The following is a 15,530-nucleotide window of genomic DNA, read 5'->3' as shown; positions in this document are numbered from 1 at the left end:
GGTTCGATTCCCGGCCAGGGCACATAGGAGAAGCGCCCATTTGCTTCTCCACCCCTCCTCCTTCCTCTCTGTCTCTGTCTTCCCCTCCCGCAGCCAAGGCTCTATTGGAGCAAAGATGGCCCAGGCGCTGGGGATGGCTCCTTGGCCTCTACCCCAGGCGCTAGAGTGGCTCTGGTCGCGGCAGAGCGATGCCCCGGAGGGGCAGAGCATCGCCCCCTGGTGGGCAGAGCATCACCCCTGGTGGGCGTGCCGGGTGGATCCTGGTCGGGCGCATGCGGGAGTCTGTCTGACTGTCTCTCCCCGTTTCCAGCTTCAGAAAAATACAAAAAAAAAAAATGTTTAATAGTCACAATGTGATGCAACCATCCCTCTGTCTACTCCTCAGTTTTACAACCCCGATAGGAGGCCCTGTTGGATCTTTGCTTTTTCAGTTTTGAGAAATATGTAAAACCATGAAAAGGGATTCCCGGATGTTGACTCAGAATTAACAGCTGTTATGTTCTCCGTGCTTCTCATTCTACAGCCGAGAAAACTGAGCAGTAGAATGACATGTTCTAGAACTTGAACTGAGCGGAGGTTTCATCCCACTGAGCAGCGCCTGCGTATTTGAACGTTTATCAAACTGTATGCTTAACATTTTTTCACTCTGCTGTTGGTAAATGGTATCTTTAAAAACCAAACAAACAGCCGCCTGACCAGGCGGTGGCGCAGTGGATAGAATGTTCGACTGGGATGCGAAAGACCCAGGTTCGAGACCCTGAGGTCGCCAGCTTGAGCGCGGGCTCATCTGATTTGAGCAAAGCCCACCAGCTTGGACCCAAGGTCACTGGCTCCAGCAAGGGGTTACTCGGTCTGCTGAAGGCCCCATGGTCAAGGCACATATGAGAAAGCAGTCAATGAACAACTAAGGTGGCTCAATGCGCAACGAAAAACTAATAATTGATGCTTCTCATCTCTCCATTCCTGTCTGTCTGTCCCTGTCTATCCCTCTCTCTGACTCTGTAAAAAAATAAAATAAAATAAAAATTAAAAAAAAAAAAAGAGTTAAAAAAAAAACACCAAACAAACAATAAAACAAGAAGAACCCAGCGGGCTTCCAAGTCAGCCTTCCCAAAGGCCCCAAAGCAGCGTATTGGAGAGGCAGGAAAGGTGGGGCCCCTGGGGCGGCAAAAGGGACTTCAGCTAACCCCTCAGGAGGGCCCGCCTTCCAGGTCGTCACACCAAGTTACAGTCCCGCGGGGAGCCCCGGACCCAGGCACCTGCATGAGGGTCTGGACCCCACTGCGGAGGTCCTCGGCGATGACGTCGGAGTAGAAGGCCTTGATCCTCCTCTTGTTCAGCCACTTAGTGTGCCCGCTGGCGATGGCCCGGAGCTCAGGCATCCTCTGTTTGCGGGGTCCCTGTGGGGGGGCAGGTGACATCAGGGGCCGCCTTTACCTTCTGGCCTGAAACTCAGCCCCTCTCCTGCCCTGAAGGCTGCCCCCCCCCACCCCCGGGCTTGGGCAGCATGCAGTTTCCAAATATAGGGAAGGGAAAGAAGGTGGAGGGTAGGAAAGTCTCCCTGGGTGAGCATCCCGCCCCGGGCCCCTGAAGGAGTACAGCCCCCCCACCCCACCTCCGGGCACTCACAACGAGCACGTGGCCACAGATCATCAAGCTGAGGTTCCGTGTAAAGGTGCCCACAAAGTCCACCAGGGCCGGGCGGAAGTTGGGAGGCCCCGTGAGCACCAGGCACTGTGGGCTGAGGAGGGGAAGGGAGAAGGGCGTGAGCCGTTAGGACGCCAGGATTGTCACCACCTCCTGGGTCTCCCTTCTTAGAACCACTGTGAAGCCTCTGGAAGGACCCTGCACAGTTTGGGCCACATCTTCCCACCTATGATTCGAGGGTGAATTTCGGGGCCCTTCCAGGTCACACTGTTCCTCCTTTGTCCTTCCTGCTTGGGCCACCAAATGCTCCTCTTGGGCACAATGTCCTCTTTACTACTCTACCTGGTATTCCTGCCCGCCCAGCGTGGTGCCGGGAAGAATAAAGATGGGGAGGGGAGGCTCGTCCCTCGTAAGCTCACTGTGTCACCAGGGTGGGTGACTCAGCCTCTGGGTCGAGATGCAGCCAAGGGTCATGGTCAAGGGCTCAGTTAGAGCCAGACAACACTGGCTACTCAGCTGTGTGACCCGGGGCCGTCACTAGGCCACTCTGAGCCTCCATGCTCTCATCTGTGAATGGGGTTAGTAACTGCATGCCCCTCTGAGCCGGTGGCGAGACCGTGGAAGGCACTTTGTGCAGCAATGTGACACGAACAGAACCGATTATTAGCATTACAATCTGGTGGGTGGGTGGGGGTCCTGGGCGCGTGTCCCTCCTCGCCAAGGAGGGGAGTCCTCTTTGAAGAGGATGCAGGAGACAGGTCTTGGCCTGGAGGCGCCCAGAGCGGGGCCACAGTGGCCCTGGGTCCCAGGAGGCCCGGAGGCTGTGCTCACCGGTAATTCTTGATGTGCTCGTCCACCTCGTTGAGGCCCACCAAGTAGCTCAGGGCCAGGTTGTAGGAGCCGGCCTGTACAGAGGAGCCCCAGTTCACCTCTGGGGGCGGGGAAGGCGAGTGTCAGGTTAGAAACCACAGGGCAAACCGGACACCCAGAGGGAGGGAGGGGGGGAGGGAAGGAGGAAGCAAGGGAGGGAGGGAGGGAGGGAGCGAGGGAGGGAGGGTCGTCATTCCACCAGGACAGAGCACCCATGGGAGCCGGGCTGCTGGGCCAGGAGACAGCCTGTACATCTGTTCCTAATGCTGCACATGCCATATGGCTACATGTTTAAAAGTTATACATCAAGGTGCTACATTCTACAAAGTATTCTCCTCCCTTGACAAACAGACCTTTTCAATGCCCTGGAAGGCCAGGTTCAAATGCAGAATTCTAGGTTTCCCTGGCGTTCTGCACAGCGCCCCCAGATCACTGTCCCCCGCCAGCACCTTGCCTATGTGCGCGTGGACCCCCTGCCCGTGTGTCAGGCTTTGTGCCCTGCCCTACAGTCAGCCAGCGCTTGGCCACCCTCAGGCCTGCGTGTCCACCAGGCGGCTGGGCAGGGAATTCCAGGGTCCCGGGTGCCCGGGGGAGGGACCGGAAGTGGAGGTGTGGGCTGTGAGTGGGCACATCCCCATGGCTCCTCCGGCCGAGGGGAGCCCAGAGCACGATGCTGGCCCCTTCGCTGGGCCGAAGGGGAGGACGGCCCGCTTGGCGGCCTCGGGGAGTGACAGGGTCGCTGAGCCCCTTGGCAACTTGACAGCGCACACCTGGCTTCTTGTAGATGACGTAGAGCAGGAGGAAGAGGACGACGCCGATGGCGATGAGGGCCGCCCACCAGGTGAGAAGGAACATGATGACCACGGAGATGACCGCCCCAAACAGCGCCGCCCACTTGCTGTAGTACCGGAACGAGGGCCTCCAGCCTGGGTGGGGACGCCGGTCAGCGGCTACGCTCGGCACTCTGGGGCTCCGTCCTGGGCCCGCACTGCTGGGCTGTGCCCACGCCCGCCCGCCCAACCTGCCTCCTGGAGCTGGGCCTGGGGGCTCTGGGGGCACCACGCGCCCACCGTGGCTGGCGTTCGGCCACGGTGACAAGCGCCACCAGGGAGGAGGCATACAGCTCTGGCCAAATACAGCCACAAGACGGCCAGTGTCAGCAACAGCATGGGCTCCCGTGGCTGCTGCAGAGCCAGGGGGTGGAGGGGAAGGAGGTGATTCTGCCTGGCCACCTCGCAGGCCCTGCCGGGGCCTCCTCTAGTGGCACCCCTCTGGGGCACCACAGGCCGTTGTCTATAAGAGGAGGCAGCCCGGCAACCAACCCGTCAGCAATTTGGGGCTAATTAGAAAGAGTCTTTCTCAAGACTCTTTACTGCCCTCTGCCAGAAACTGTTCATAATAAACACAAAGCTATGACATCTGTGAGTGGTGGCCCCTAGCGTTGTGCAATGTCCAGCCTGCAGCAGCCCTGTGGGTGACCCTGGGCAATTCTCTTCCTTCTCTGCGGAGTCAGACAACTGACTCCGGTAAAACTGGCAGAGGAAGGCGCAGGAAAAAATCTCTGCACGCTGTATGCGGACACGGACCCAGGGGCAGTGTTAGCTGCAAGTGCTCGATAAAGCACAGCTCCAACTGTTATTATTTGAATGGCGCCTGGCATCAGTTTTGCTGTGAGAGGTGACCTCGGTCTGTCCACCTGCATCCATGCCTCCCACTGCCCGCCTCCGCCCCCCGCCCGAAGCACCGCCTCCCTTCCCCTCTCTTCCCTTCCCCCTCTCTTCCCTTCCCCCTCTCCTCCCTCCCCCCTCTCCTCCCTCCCCCCTCTCCTCCCTTCCCCCTCTCCTCCCTTCCCCCTCTCCTCCCTTCCCCCTCTCCTCCCGCCTCCCGGGAGGAGCCGCTTGCCTGGCGAGTTGGTGATGGAGGCGTGGAAGCAGCTGAAGTTGATGAGGGCGTAGGAGCACAGGAAGAAGTTGGAGATGATGGGGGCGATGGTGTTCAGCTCGGCTTCAGGGACCCAGGGAGAGAGAGGACGGTCTGTTGGGCCAACTCTGCCAAGGAGCCACCTGCCACCGCCCTCAAAGGGTGGGGGGCCCCAGACAGGCCTCTGAGGCTCCGCGAGTCTCAACCCTCTCATCTGTGAAATGGACCCGTCGTTCTGTGACACTCACAGGGCCGATGTTTTGAAAACTGGAAACTGCCAGCTCTTAGGGAGCTAGAGAGCAGTGGGAGAGTAGATCCCACCAGGCGAGGGGGTGACTGAGGACAGGGGCAGTCACGGGTTTGTGTGACCCCAAATTCCAGGAAGAAATCCATTTCACAAGGTGACCCAGGACACTCGTCGGCTCTGGTCTGAAACCCCGAGGCCGTACCGCAGTCCCACCCACAGTGGAAACCCGCTTGGAACCAGCTCCTTCGGGCCCCGTCTCCCTGCGCCCTGCACCCTCGGGCAAACTTGAGCATGCGAAGTCCGTCCGGGGCCCTGCTTCTGGGGGGAGCCCAAAACAAGACAGCGCCTCCTGTCTGTACATGACTCCACTGAATGGCTGCAAGAACCCTGCCCCAGAGCTTCGGAGATCATATCCTCACTCCGAGGTTCAGTCAGAACCCCCCAGATAAAAAGACGTCCAACCCAAGTCAGGGTGGACTGCAGGGTGAGCAGGAAACGGAGATGGGTCAGGATGCCAGGCCTGACTAGAGGTCTCCACCCCGCGGGCGTGGCCCTGCTGCCTCCTGATCTGGTTCAGGACCCAGGAGGGTGCAGTGTCTGGAGACGTTCCCCTGAGCGAAGTGGCCAGACCGTTAGGGTGGGTCCCGTGCATGGGAGATTCTGCCTGAGCGGCAGGGATTCGGCGGTGGCTGGGCCATGGGACCTCCGGCGGCTGACCCTGCCCTCTTCCTGCCTGGGGGGCAGGGGCCAAGGAGCCGCCATGCTATGACACGGCCGCTGCCTTTGCTCTCAATGGCCACCTCTCCTCTAGCAAGTTCTGCCTCGTTGGCTAAGAAATCGGGAAGCGCTAGGGAGCACGCCCGCAGGAGAGCACTCATATGTGAATGCGCATGCGTGTGCGCGCGCATTTGTGTACTCGTACACTACAGGCTCTTCCTGCCCATCTGCGACACGCCAGCCATGCACTATTGTTCCCATGTTGCAGATGAGGAAACGGAGGCTCAGGGCGGTGAAATGGTTTGTCCAAGGTCACACGGCTGGCACATGGCAAAGCCAGGCTCGAAGGTCACTCTAACTAAGGAACTGGGTCCTTCCTTCTAGGGCCTCCCTACTTTGAAGGCCGAGGGATTTAGCAGCTCACGGTCTGAGAAATGAGGTTTGTCTAGTAACACACCTACAGAGATACTGATCTCGCTGCTCGTGTCAGCGCCTACGGGGGACCATCAGCTTGTCCTGGACTCCATAGGTGTCCTGGGGGCTCATTCAGACAGGGGTGGGGTGGGGAGGGCTCCCAGGGGCCAGGAGATAGGAATGCAGTACCAGAGAAAGCAGAGAGGGCCCCTCCTAACAAAATAGGATGGTTCACCTGCCGGGCACAGTGTGGTATACACCCTGTCTGGGGTCTGGGGAAGGGCAGGGGCTATATGACTCCCAAAGTCTCCTTCCCACTAGGGCCTCACTCTCTCGAGTTATTCACCGATTGCCTGCGACCTGCCAGGCCCTCCTGGGCACTGGGCACACAAGTGAGCGGGAGGGAGAGGAGCCCTGTCCCTGTGCCCCCCCCCCTGGCCAGGAGAGGCCAGGCCCCTGCGCGGCCGCTCACCAATGATGATGAAGGCCACTGCGATGGCGTAGGCCAGCAGGTAGCCACGCACCGGCTCGTTGTTCCTGCCGTAGCCTTTGCCGAAGAAGCCGATCAGTGGGTACAGCTTGTCCTCACACAGGCACTGCGGGCACAGGACGAGCGCTCAGCCCCCGGTTGGGCCCCCTCCCCTGCCGCCTCCCGGCCCGAGTCTCTGCTCGCTTCCCCCGACCTCAGCGGGGCTCGGCTCCGTCTGGGTCCTGGCTTCTGCCTCTGTCAGATGGGAGTGATCTGGCCGCCCTCCCACCTCACCAGGAAGACAGGAGGGCCCAAGGAGAGGGGTGGACGGCCTCGGGGTGGACGGCGGGCGGGAAGGCAGGCAGGGTGCCAGGCTGCCCAGGGGAGAGTTGGCGGGAAAGGCAGGTGCTCCGGGGACCCTTGCGCCTGGGCCCCTGCCCCTCCGCAGCCTCACCTGGAAGACTTTGGCGGCAGAGACGAGGCAGGCCAGGGCTGAGGACAGGGTGGCCCCGAAGATGCCGGCCGTGATCAGGGGTGCGAAGCCTGACACCATGCTCATGGTCTGCAGGGACACGGGGCTCAGTGCCTGCACGGTGGGGGATGGGCCCAAGCCCCCACCTGGGGCGCCCCGGTCCCCTTTGCCAGCAAGAGTTGAGTCCTAACGCCTCTATCTAAGTCCACAACCATCCCCTGGGGCCCCAGTGCCATGAGGCAGGGACCGGGCACAAGGGTCCCCCACCTAGCCGCTTTCCCCCAAGCCTGGGACCCAGCCCCCAGCCCATGTCTGTCCTGCGCCAGGCGGGGCCGGCTTCCCGGCCAGGCCACGGGTACCTGGTAGTAGTTGATGAGGCCGTAGTGGCAGCGGTGCTGCTGGGAGCACTCGGTGAAGTTCCAGCCATAGCCGCAGGCCAGCCCCTCGCAGGCGCCCAAGCCGGGGGTCACGGTGTCATTCAGGTCCCCGGAGGCGTCACGAACCACGCAGGAGCCTGAGGAGGAGAGAGGGCGTGGGGCGGGCTGCCCCTCCCCTCCTCGCTGCCCTCGTCCCACCCCCAGACGTGGCCACCCCTGCAGAGGGGGAGACGCTGCTCTCCCTTCACGATGTAATAACAACGATGTGCTAACAACAACTGAGACAGCGAGGTTAGAGAACACGCAGCACGTCTGATGCACCGGCACGTGCGGAGTACCTGACTGAGGACCCGCTGTTACTGTGTTGTCTTGCTACAGGGTCACAGCGAGCTTAAGCGACCTACTTAAGGTCACAATGTCCTCCTCAAAGTGGAGGCCTGGGCCGCAGACCCTGACTGGCTATGACCTGGGCCATGTCCCTGGGCCACCTGTGAGTTGCTTACCTCACACGGAACAAGAACACCTGTGAGGATCTCAGTGAGAGGCAAATGTCAATAGCGCAGGCCTGGGTTCAAAGCCCGGCTCTTCCACTCAGTGGCTGTGTGACCTTGGGCAGGTCACTGAACTTCTCTGAGCCCTTGTTTTCTCCTCTGTGACATGGTGGAAATGGCAGTGCCCGGATTAAATGTGATAAGGCAAATAAAGGGCCGGGCCGTCAGCTGGTAGTGTCGCCTCCACCATCACCATCACCATCACCATCACCATTGCCATCACCATCACCATCACCATCACCATCACCATCGCCATCACCACCATCATCACCATCACCATCATCACCACCATCACCATCACCATCGCCATCACCATCACCATCACCATCGCCTCCACCATCGCCTCCACCATCACCATCACCATCGCCATCACCATCACCATCACCATCGCCTCCACCATCATCATCATCATCACCATCACCATCGCCATCACCACCATCATCACCATCACCATCACCATCACCATCACCATCGCCTCCACCATCATCATCACCATCGCCATCGCCATCACCATCGCCATCGCCATCACCATCGCCATCGCCATCACCATCATTGTCATTATTACCACTATATTCAGAACACGATTCGTCCTATAGTATTTTCACACCCTTGAATCGGTAACCTCAGATCTAAAGGGACTGAAGAGCCTGGTCTGACACCCTCCCCATGAAGACGCTCTGGTCACCACCAAGGTGGCCTCCAAATAAGGTCCAAGGCTCTGCCTCCTGGGGTTGCAAAGTCCTCCCAGCCCAGCTCTCCCTGTTAGAGAGCCGAACCCCTCCTGGGACCCACTTACCGATGGTGGCCGAGATGGCCAGGTAGGAGACAGTGGTCCAGAAAATGGCCATGAGTGTCCCCTTGGGGATGGCGATAGCAGGGTCCTGGGGGACATTGGGAGGGAGGGTGTCAGGCGGCCTCCGGGCCTCCGGCCAGCCCTGCCCTTGTCTGAGGCTGCGGTGGCACAGACAGAGGACATGTGCACGTGAGGATACAAAGAGGAGGACAGGCCACAACTAAGGGCCCGGGGCTGAGACCACATCCAGGGCCCTGGGAGCCCAAAGCGGAGAGAGGAACTCCAACCAGCTCTGTGCCTGGTCTGTGCTCAAGAACTGTCTCCTGAATGACAACACTGTTGCGATAAATTGAGGCCTGTCTTCTAGCAGCTTGCACCCTCTGCCACCGGTGTGTGTGGCCAGCCCCCCTCTGAGCTTGGCTGGCTGCTCTGTGACATGGGGGTGATGGTGGCCCAAGCCCTTCCGGCTTCCTGGAAGCGCCATGCAGGACGCGTGGTAACCGTGACGATGACCTTGACAGCCAGTCTTTAGCGCTTCCTCTGTGCTGGGCGCTATTCTGAGCACTTCATGTAAATTAGCATGTTGAAGCCTCACTTCCTGTCCTATGAAGTGGCGGGGGGGGGGGGGGGGCTGCGTTAGCCCCATTTGACAGTTGGGTAAGCTGAGGCCCAGAGGGGTTTAAAGAACCTTGCATAAAGTCTGCATTAAGGGAAGGAACTGCCCCTCTGCTGAGGACACGCTGTCCCGCGGGATGGGCAGAGGGCGGACCCAGGAGGCCGGTGCCCCTTTTGGGCTTGACAGCACTCAGGACAGAGGGGAGGTGCCCCCGCCACCCAGCTCTGAGACAGCTGCCGGGCCCGGATGCCAGGACACCAGGCCAGCTGTAACCTAAGAAGCTTGATGAAGCGTCTAGAGATGAATCCCCGGGCCGCGATGGTCTGTAACGGGGCCGGGAGGAAACCCGGCTGTCTGAGCACCGTCTGACCGCTGCAGGGACCTCAGGGCAGGTGGACCAGGCCTCTGCTGGCCCCTCCCCAGGGATGGGAGAGGAGCCGGGCAAGGGTGGCTGCTCTCTGACTTCCCCGCCTCACCGTGCACCCCTAGGGCCCAGGTTCAAGGTCATCTCCTGTGCGCCGTCATTACCATACACTAGGGAAGGCTGGTGGGGGCACCTCTGCAGCGGGACTGCAGCTGGAGGGGTGGCCAGCTCCGGGCCAGGCTCCTCGCCCTCCACCCCCCCACACCCACCCACCCACCGCACGCCGACTCCTCTGATCCACCGGCCAGCGAAGACTTCACCAGCTTTGGCACCTTTCAAAGCCCAGGTCCAGCCGCACCTCTGTGCAGAAGTTCTGCCGCAGCCGCTGCCGCTGCCGACAGGCTCCCCCGTCTCCCCCGCACCACGGCGCTCTGTACGCCTGCTCTCACACTTCTCAGTTGCTACGATTCACTGCTATTCACTCAACAAACATGTACTGAACACCTTGCATGTCTCTGACCCTTAGCTGCACATAGATGCGTGGCCCTCGAGGCCTACAGTGCTGCTGGTGCCAACCCACAGCCTGAGACTTGAGCGGAGTGAATGGCATCGCCTTGGATTGGCGTGGATTGGGTTGAGTTGGACTGGACCGGATTTTTAGCAGTTCTGGCCCCTTGGTCTCAGTGCCCGGCTCAGTGTCCCAAGGGAGGTCCCGGTGGATAGGGCCAGGAAGAGGGAGGGATGAGCGAGCCTCTCACCTTGAGGTCCCCGGAGATGTTGGCCCCGGCCAGGATGCCGGTGGCCGAGGGGAAGAAGATGGAGAACATCCCGAAGAAGCTGCCATCCGGGCCCCGCCAGTCGGGCACCAAGTTCTGGACAAAAATGTCCCCTAGAAAACCGAGGCCTGCGTCAGAGCCGCCTGAAGGGCTTTGCCCCCTCACTGGGCCCAGTGGGAAAGGCAGGGGACTCTGATGGCAGCTCCCGGCCAGGAAGTAGGGGTTCCCACACTCCCGGTCCCCACAGGGTGGGCCAGACGGGTGGGCAGGGGGCCCGAGCTGCACGTACCCCGATAGCTGAAGAAGCCTTTGGCGGCCTTGTCCTCAGATGGGGGAATCAGCGTCCCCACCAAGTAATTAGCAAAAGAGACCATGATGACCAGGAAGAATAGCACCTGGGCCTGGAGGCAAAGGACCCAGAGGTCAGATGGCCTGGCCCCCACCTCCTCAGGGCACCGCAGCAGGGAAGAATCTGCCCAAGGCCCCCCTAACTCTCATTCATTCATGCACTCATTCATTCGTCAGCAGCACGCTGCAGGCTCTCTCCTAGGAGTGACAATATCACAAGGCCCTCGTCTTGCTGATGGGCAGGGGACATGAATCCAGAGTAAGAGCCGGGCTGTGATGGGGACTGGGTTGGGGGCCACTTTAGCAGGGTGGTCTGGAAAGGTGTCTTCAAGGGTCCTGAAGGAGGAGGAGGAGGGAGCAGAAGCTTGGCGCACTCAAGGGGCAGCGAGAAGGCCGGCATGGCCGGAGGTCAGTGTGCGGGGCAGAGAGGAGAGGTGGCGGTCTCTCCCCCACCTGCCAGCTGTGCCTCAGCATCTGTCCTCCTCTCTGGTTGTTGGCTGGATAGGGGTTCAAATGAAGACCACCTTCCCCCAGCGCCCCTGCCGCTGGGTGTGGCCATGAGACCAAGTTCTGGACGATGGGATGGAGCAGAAGGGATATCTCTGGTTGTGGCCGTCATGGACCGGGTGGATGCGGGTCACACCCCAGGGTTGGAGAGGCCACAGGACGGAAGGAGTCTGGGTCCCTGAGCCCCAGCAACCAGAGACACCGAGGCTGTTCCAGGGGACAGAAATGAATGACTCTGGCCGAAGGCCCCTCCCTTGGGCTCTGTCGCGGCAGCAGACCGCCAAGCCTTGCTCAGACGGCTCAGAAGAGGCAGAACCAGGAGCAGCACCCGGTTTCCCGACTCCCCCTTCCCCACTCGACACTCCCACGACCCCTCTCCCACACCTGTCCTCACCTTGGACTCCCACTCCATGCCGGCCAGGGAAATGGCCAGCAGCACGGTGACGGTGACCACGCCAATGATTCGGATGTCGTTGGTGGGGTCCACGATGGGTGCACCGTTCTCCTGGGGAGGGGAACGGGCCAGGCTGCGTGCTGCCCCCTGGACAGCCCCCCACCTGGATTCGCCACATTTCTGGGCGTCCTCTCCCAGGCAAACAGGCACCCAAACACTTCCCCTCCAAAGCGGCTACTGAAGGGCCTGGACAGTTCGGCCCTGGAGGCAACACGCACCCCAGACGGGGATTTCTGGGAATGGTCTTTCTCTGATGGGATTGTCGCGGTCACCCTCAGCAATCAGACTGTGGCCTTGGTCTGTGGCCAGCCTGTGGCTGTGAGCCTCACCTGGAGCAGGTCCCGCACTGTCTCCGCGAAGCCCACGGTGTGCATGGCGACACCCACGGCGTTGGCAAAAGCGAAAATGAGGCCGATGGAGCCCCCTAGCTCTGGGCCAAGACTCCGGGAGATGAGGAAGTAGGTGCCACCTATTGGGGACAGAGCCAGGAGCCACGAAACCAGAGGAGTCAGCTGGCTGCAGTGGACTAGGGCGGGCAGAAGCTGAGGCTGGGAGGGTGACCCCAGGTGCCACAGGGCCCAGGGCCCAGGAGGTCACCCAGGCAGGGCCGCGAGGGTGCACAGCCTGCCCCAAACCCTCACGCGGAACCAGAAGGAGCAGCCCGGGGTGTCCAGTCTGGCTGGGGGGAGCACAGTTCAGAAACCCATTCCCAGGGTGAAGAAGACCAGGGGACCCGCCACAAGAGGAGGTGGGGGGGGCGGGTCCCACCTGACTTGACCTTGCCGTTGGTGGAGATGGCGGAGATGGAGAGGCCCGTGATGGAGGTCACCATGACTGAGAGCAGGATGATGATCCAGGTCAGGACTGTGGGGTGGGCGGGCATGTGTTCACCCCAGGTCTCAGCTGGAGCATTCCCCAGGTCAGGAGCCAGCTGCTTCGCCAGGTAACTTAAGTCACTTCCCTTCTCTGAACCTCTGTTTGCTCATCTGAACAATGGGCCTCTGTCTACCTCCTGCTCTATCCTGAATAGTCAGGGAGCTGGAGAGTCAACATGTAAAGGACCCATAGGTGGAAAGGAAGGTGCCCTTCTTTAGTAATAAAAATAATAAAAGATAATTTTTATTTTATTTATATTTACTGAATGAGCACCTCTGGGTGCCAAGTCCTGGGCTATTGACATGCATCACAGAAGCCCCACTATAGGTTTGTGATTTAGAGACAATTATTACCCCGCCCCTTTACTAGTGAGGAAATCAAGGCTCAGAGAGGTTAAGAAACTTGTCCAAGGTCACACAGTGTGGTACAGAGCCAGCTAAATACTGGTTTGTCCAGAGTGCCAGTTTCTAACCTGGCCGCTCTGTAGGAGACATTGGCTCTACGAGGTTTAAGTGACTTGCTGAGTGTAAACACAGCCAGGGACTCCTCAGGCCTGCTGTCTCCACACCCCTGCTCCTCTGCCACACCACCCTGACCTCTGTCACTGCAGGGGCCTCGGGTCTCCGCAGCCCAAGGGCGGCACTCACCAATGCCCGCCTGGGCCGTAATCCACGGGAGCCGCAGGTAGAGGATCACGCCCCAGATATTGAGCATGCAACGGATCTGGGAGGAGAGCGGGGTCAGAGGCCACCTGGGGGTGGCAGGGTACCCCAAGGCCAAGTGCACAAGTCCCCGTCTCCAGTCAGGGCATGGCATCAAGCACCGAGGCCTAGGGGACACCTGGGTCCTTTTGCTGCTTTACCCACTTTAATGCCCCTCTGGAGCCCAGAGACCCTCCCCTCCCACCTGCTTTCCCGCCCTCCCGTGGAGGCCTGAGGACGGGCGGGCGGCAAGCACCTGCACCCCTGCCTACTCCAAGCTCAAGGGCCTGGGCCTGGCGCGTGGCGGGGGACGCAGCGAACTAGCTGAGCCAATGCCCCAGTGCCCTACACACAGGCAGAAATCCGGCCTCGGGTTGCGGTGACCTCAGCTTCCAAATTTAAAGCCGAACTAGAGGCCTGGGCTGAGGCTGACATTCCCCGCGGGAAGGACTGGCCCACACAAGTCTTAGGTTGGGAGGGGGCACGTGGAGGATTTCTAAGCCCCCCCCCCCCCCATCAGCTCTGAAATACAGAACGGGCCACGCTGGGCGCTGGCTACCCCAGTGCGGGAGGGAGATCCAGGATCTTGAGATGAGCCTCAGGTTAGGGCTTCATCTCCGCGCAGCCGGGAACACGCCGGTGCAGCCAGAAGACAGTTTGGCAGAGGGAAGTTCAGAAGTTACTGCCTCCCAGAGCAAGGCTATACAGCTTTCTCTTAAATCTCAAGCAATCGCCTCTATAAAGTCCCACAATGGCTTCCAAAACCAAGTTCACTTGACTGTGCTCTCTGGAGACTTACTGGTGCCCTCCACTACAGCAAACCTTCCCCTTCCCATCGTGGAAAATGAGAAAAACACGTTTGTGGGGTTTGTGTTTAGTGCTGCCACCTGGCGGCCTTTTGGGGGAAACACAGTTTCCTCTTAAAACTCCAAGGCAGGCATTGCTCCAAGCACTTGACATACATCCATTCATTCTGTTAATATCCATCACTTTCACAGAGGAGGAAACTGAGGCACAGGTTAAATAACTTGTCCAAAGTCGCAGGACAAGTGATTAGCCAATCAGAGATCTTCCCCAGGGCCCGTCCTCAGTCTGGAGGGTAAATGGAGTTTAGAGGGTAATGCAAAACCAGAAAATTTGAGGTCACTATGCAGATAGGGAAATTGAGGCCCAGGATAGGCCTTGGGTCTGCTCTGGCCACTAAGGCCTGAGAGTCAGAGCTGAGGCTGGATGGAGTTCTGTCCCCTCACTCTCATTCCTGAACACCCTACCCACACCCCACTCACCATCACCCCCTTGACCCAGCCAAAGCGCACGGGCTCCCCTGAGTTCTTCTCGCTGCTGGTGCCTGCCTCATCCTCCACCAGCCCGTCCGTCATCTCGTGGCTGGGCCGGCTGTCAGAGGCCAGGGCGTGCAGGTGGCTGCCTTCCTGCTGGGAGCCCAGAGACCGCAGGTGAGGCAGGCAGGGGTTGTAACAGTGCAGCTCGCAGCCCCCCGCCCCCCACCGTCCAGCCTTCCAGGCAGCCAGCCCGGCAAGCCTCTTCTCTGATGCAGACCTCCCTCTCCTCTCTTCATCTCTTTCAGGTATGTGCAACTTCTGTTTGCATGCTCCCACTGACGAAGAGCTCATTATCTCTCTAGGCAGCCCTCGCTTGCTTGATTGGGTTGCCAGGGACTGGACAGTGAATGTGACAATGTGAGTCCAGAGCTTCACAGCTCCCATGTCCACATTTCATCTGGGCCTCTCAGTGCATAAGGAAGACACTTATCTTGATGATATAAGTGACAGAGTTGAGGCTCAGAGAGGTTAAGTAACTAGGCCAAAGTCACACAGTAGGGACGTGGCCAGGCTGAGACGATGCTTACCTTAAGGAAGGAGTGCAGGTCCGCCAGCGTGGGCCGGACCTTGCGGGGCTCACCGGGAAAGGTGCTGTTGGCATAGTGCTCGTAGGCTGGCACCACATCAATGGTGTTGTAGCCGAAGGTTCGCATGTATAAGGTGCTGCCATGGGTCAGGTGGGTAGGGTGGCTGGTGTCGTATGCGGCCGGCGGTAGGGGCTCGTCGCCCCCCAGCAGTGTGCTGATGGTGAAGCGCCCACTGCACAAACTGGTGTCCCCAGGCGCCTCAGACACCGGCAGCTCTGCCATTGTGGCTCTGGGAGTCAGGGGAGGGGGCCAGGGTCGGCGGGGACACTCAGGGTGGCTTTATAGGCTGGGCCTGCTGCTGAGAGGAGGCAGGGAGGTTGGCCCAAACCGCCCACGGCTGGTGAGCAGGGTCCCTGGACAGGGTGGGAGGCAGAGCACGTGCCCGTTGCCGTCCTGCCCACCATGTGATCGCCGAGATAGCGGCCAGTTGGGGACCGGAGGGCCGGGTGGAAAGGCCTGGGGCCCCACCCCAGCTGTGAGGGGC

General features: G+C 60.1%; 1 protein-coding gene across 2 annotated transcripts in view; it reads right to left on the bottom strand.

Moving 5' to 3' along the window:
- SLC12A3 (solute carrier family 12 member 3) overlaps nt 1-15,294 on the bottom strand; it is a 32,352-nt gene extending 17,058 nt beyond the window's left edge. Inside the window, exons 1-17 of one of the 2 annotated variants that reach the window (XM_066243509.1) lie at nt 14,987-15,294; nt 14,406-14,552; nt 13,066-13,141; nt 12,311-12,406; nt 11,872-12,011; nt 11,483-11,593; nt 10,523-10,634; nt 10,216-10,346; nt 8,481-8,565; nt 7,116-7,270; nt 6,739-6,846; nt 6,288-6,411; nt 4,420-4,521; nt 3,288-3,443; nt 2,479-2,578; nt 1,630-1,741; nt 1,260-1,400 (exon numbers count right to left, since the gene is read on the bottom strand). In XM_066243509.1, coding sequence (XP_066099606.1) covers nt 1,260-1,400; nt 1,630-1,741; nt 2,479-2,578; nt 3,288-3,443; nt 4,420-4,521; nt 6,288-6,411; nt 6,739-6,846; nt 7,116-7,270; nt 8,481-8,565; nt 10,216-10,346; nt 10,523-10,634; nt 11,483-11,593; nt 11,872-12,011; nt 12,311-12,406; nt 13,066-13,141; nt 14,406-14,552; nt 14,987-15,268 — 2,178 coding nt within the window. In that variant the 5' untranslated portion in view covers nt 15,269-15,294. The remainder of the gene's footprint in view (nt 1-1,259; nt 1,401-1,629; nt 1,742-2,478; nt 2,579-3,287; nt 3,444-4,419; nt 4,522-6,287; nt 6,412-6,738; nt 6,847-7,115; nt 7,271-8,480; nt 8,566-10,215; nt 10,347-10,522; nt 10,635-11,482; nt 11,594-11,871; nt 12,012-12,310; nt 12,407-13,065; nt 13,142-14,405; nt 14,553-14,986) is intronic. The other variant, XM_066243510.1, reaches the window with a different exon arrangement.
- Nucleotides 15,295-15,530: the final 236 nt, after the last annotated feature.

This window comes from Saccopteryx bilineata, chromosome 9, assembly GCF_036850765.1.
Source record: "Saccopteryx bilineata isolate mSacBil1 chromosome 9, mSacBil1_pri_phased_curated, whole genome shotgun sequence".
Classification (NCBI taxonomy): Eukaryota; Metazoa; Chordata; class Mammalia; order Chiroptera; family Emballonuridae; genus Saccopteryx; species Saccopteryx bilineata.
Note: the sequence above shows the minus strand (reverse complement) of the source record. Positions and strands in the feature narration are given on the sequence as shown.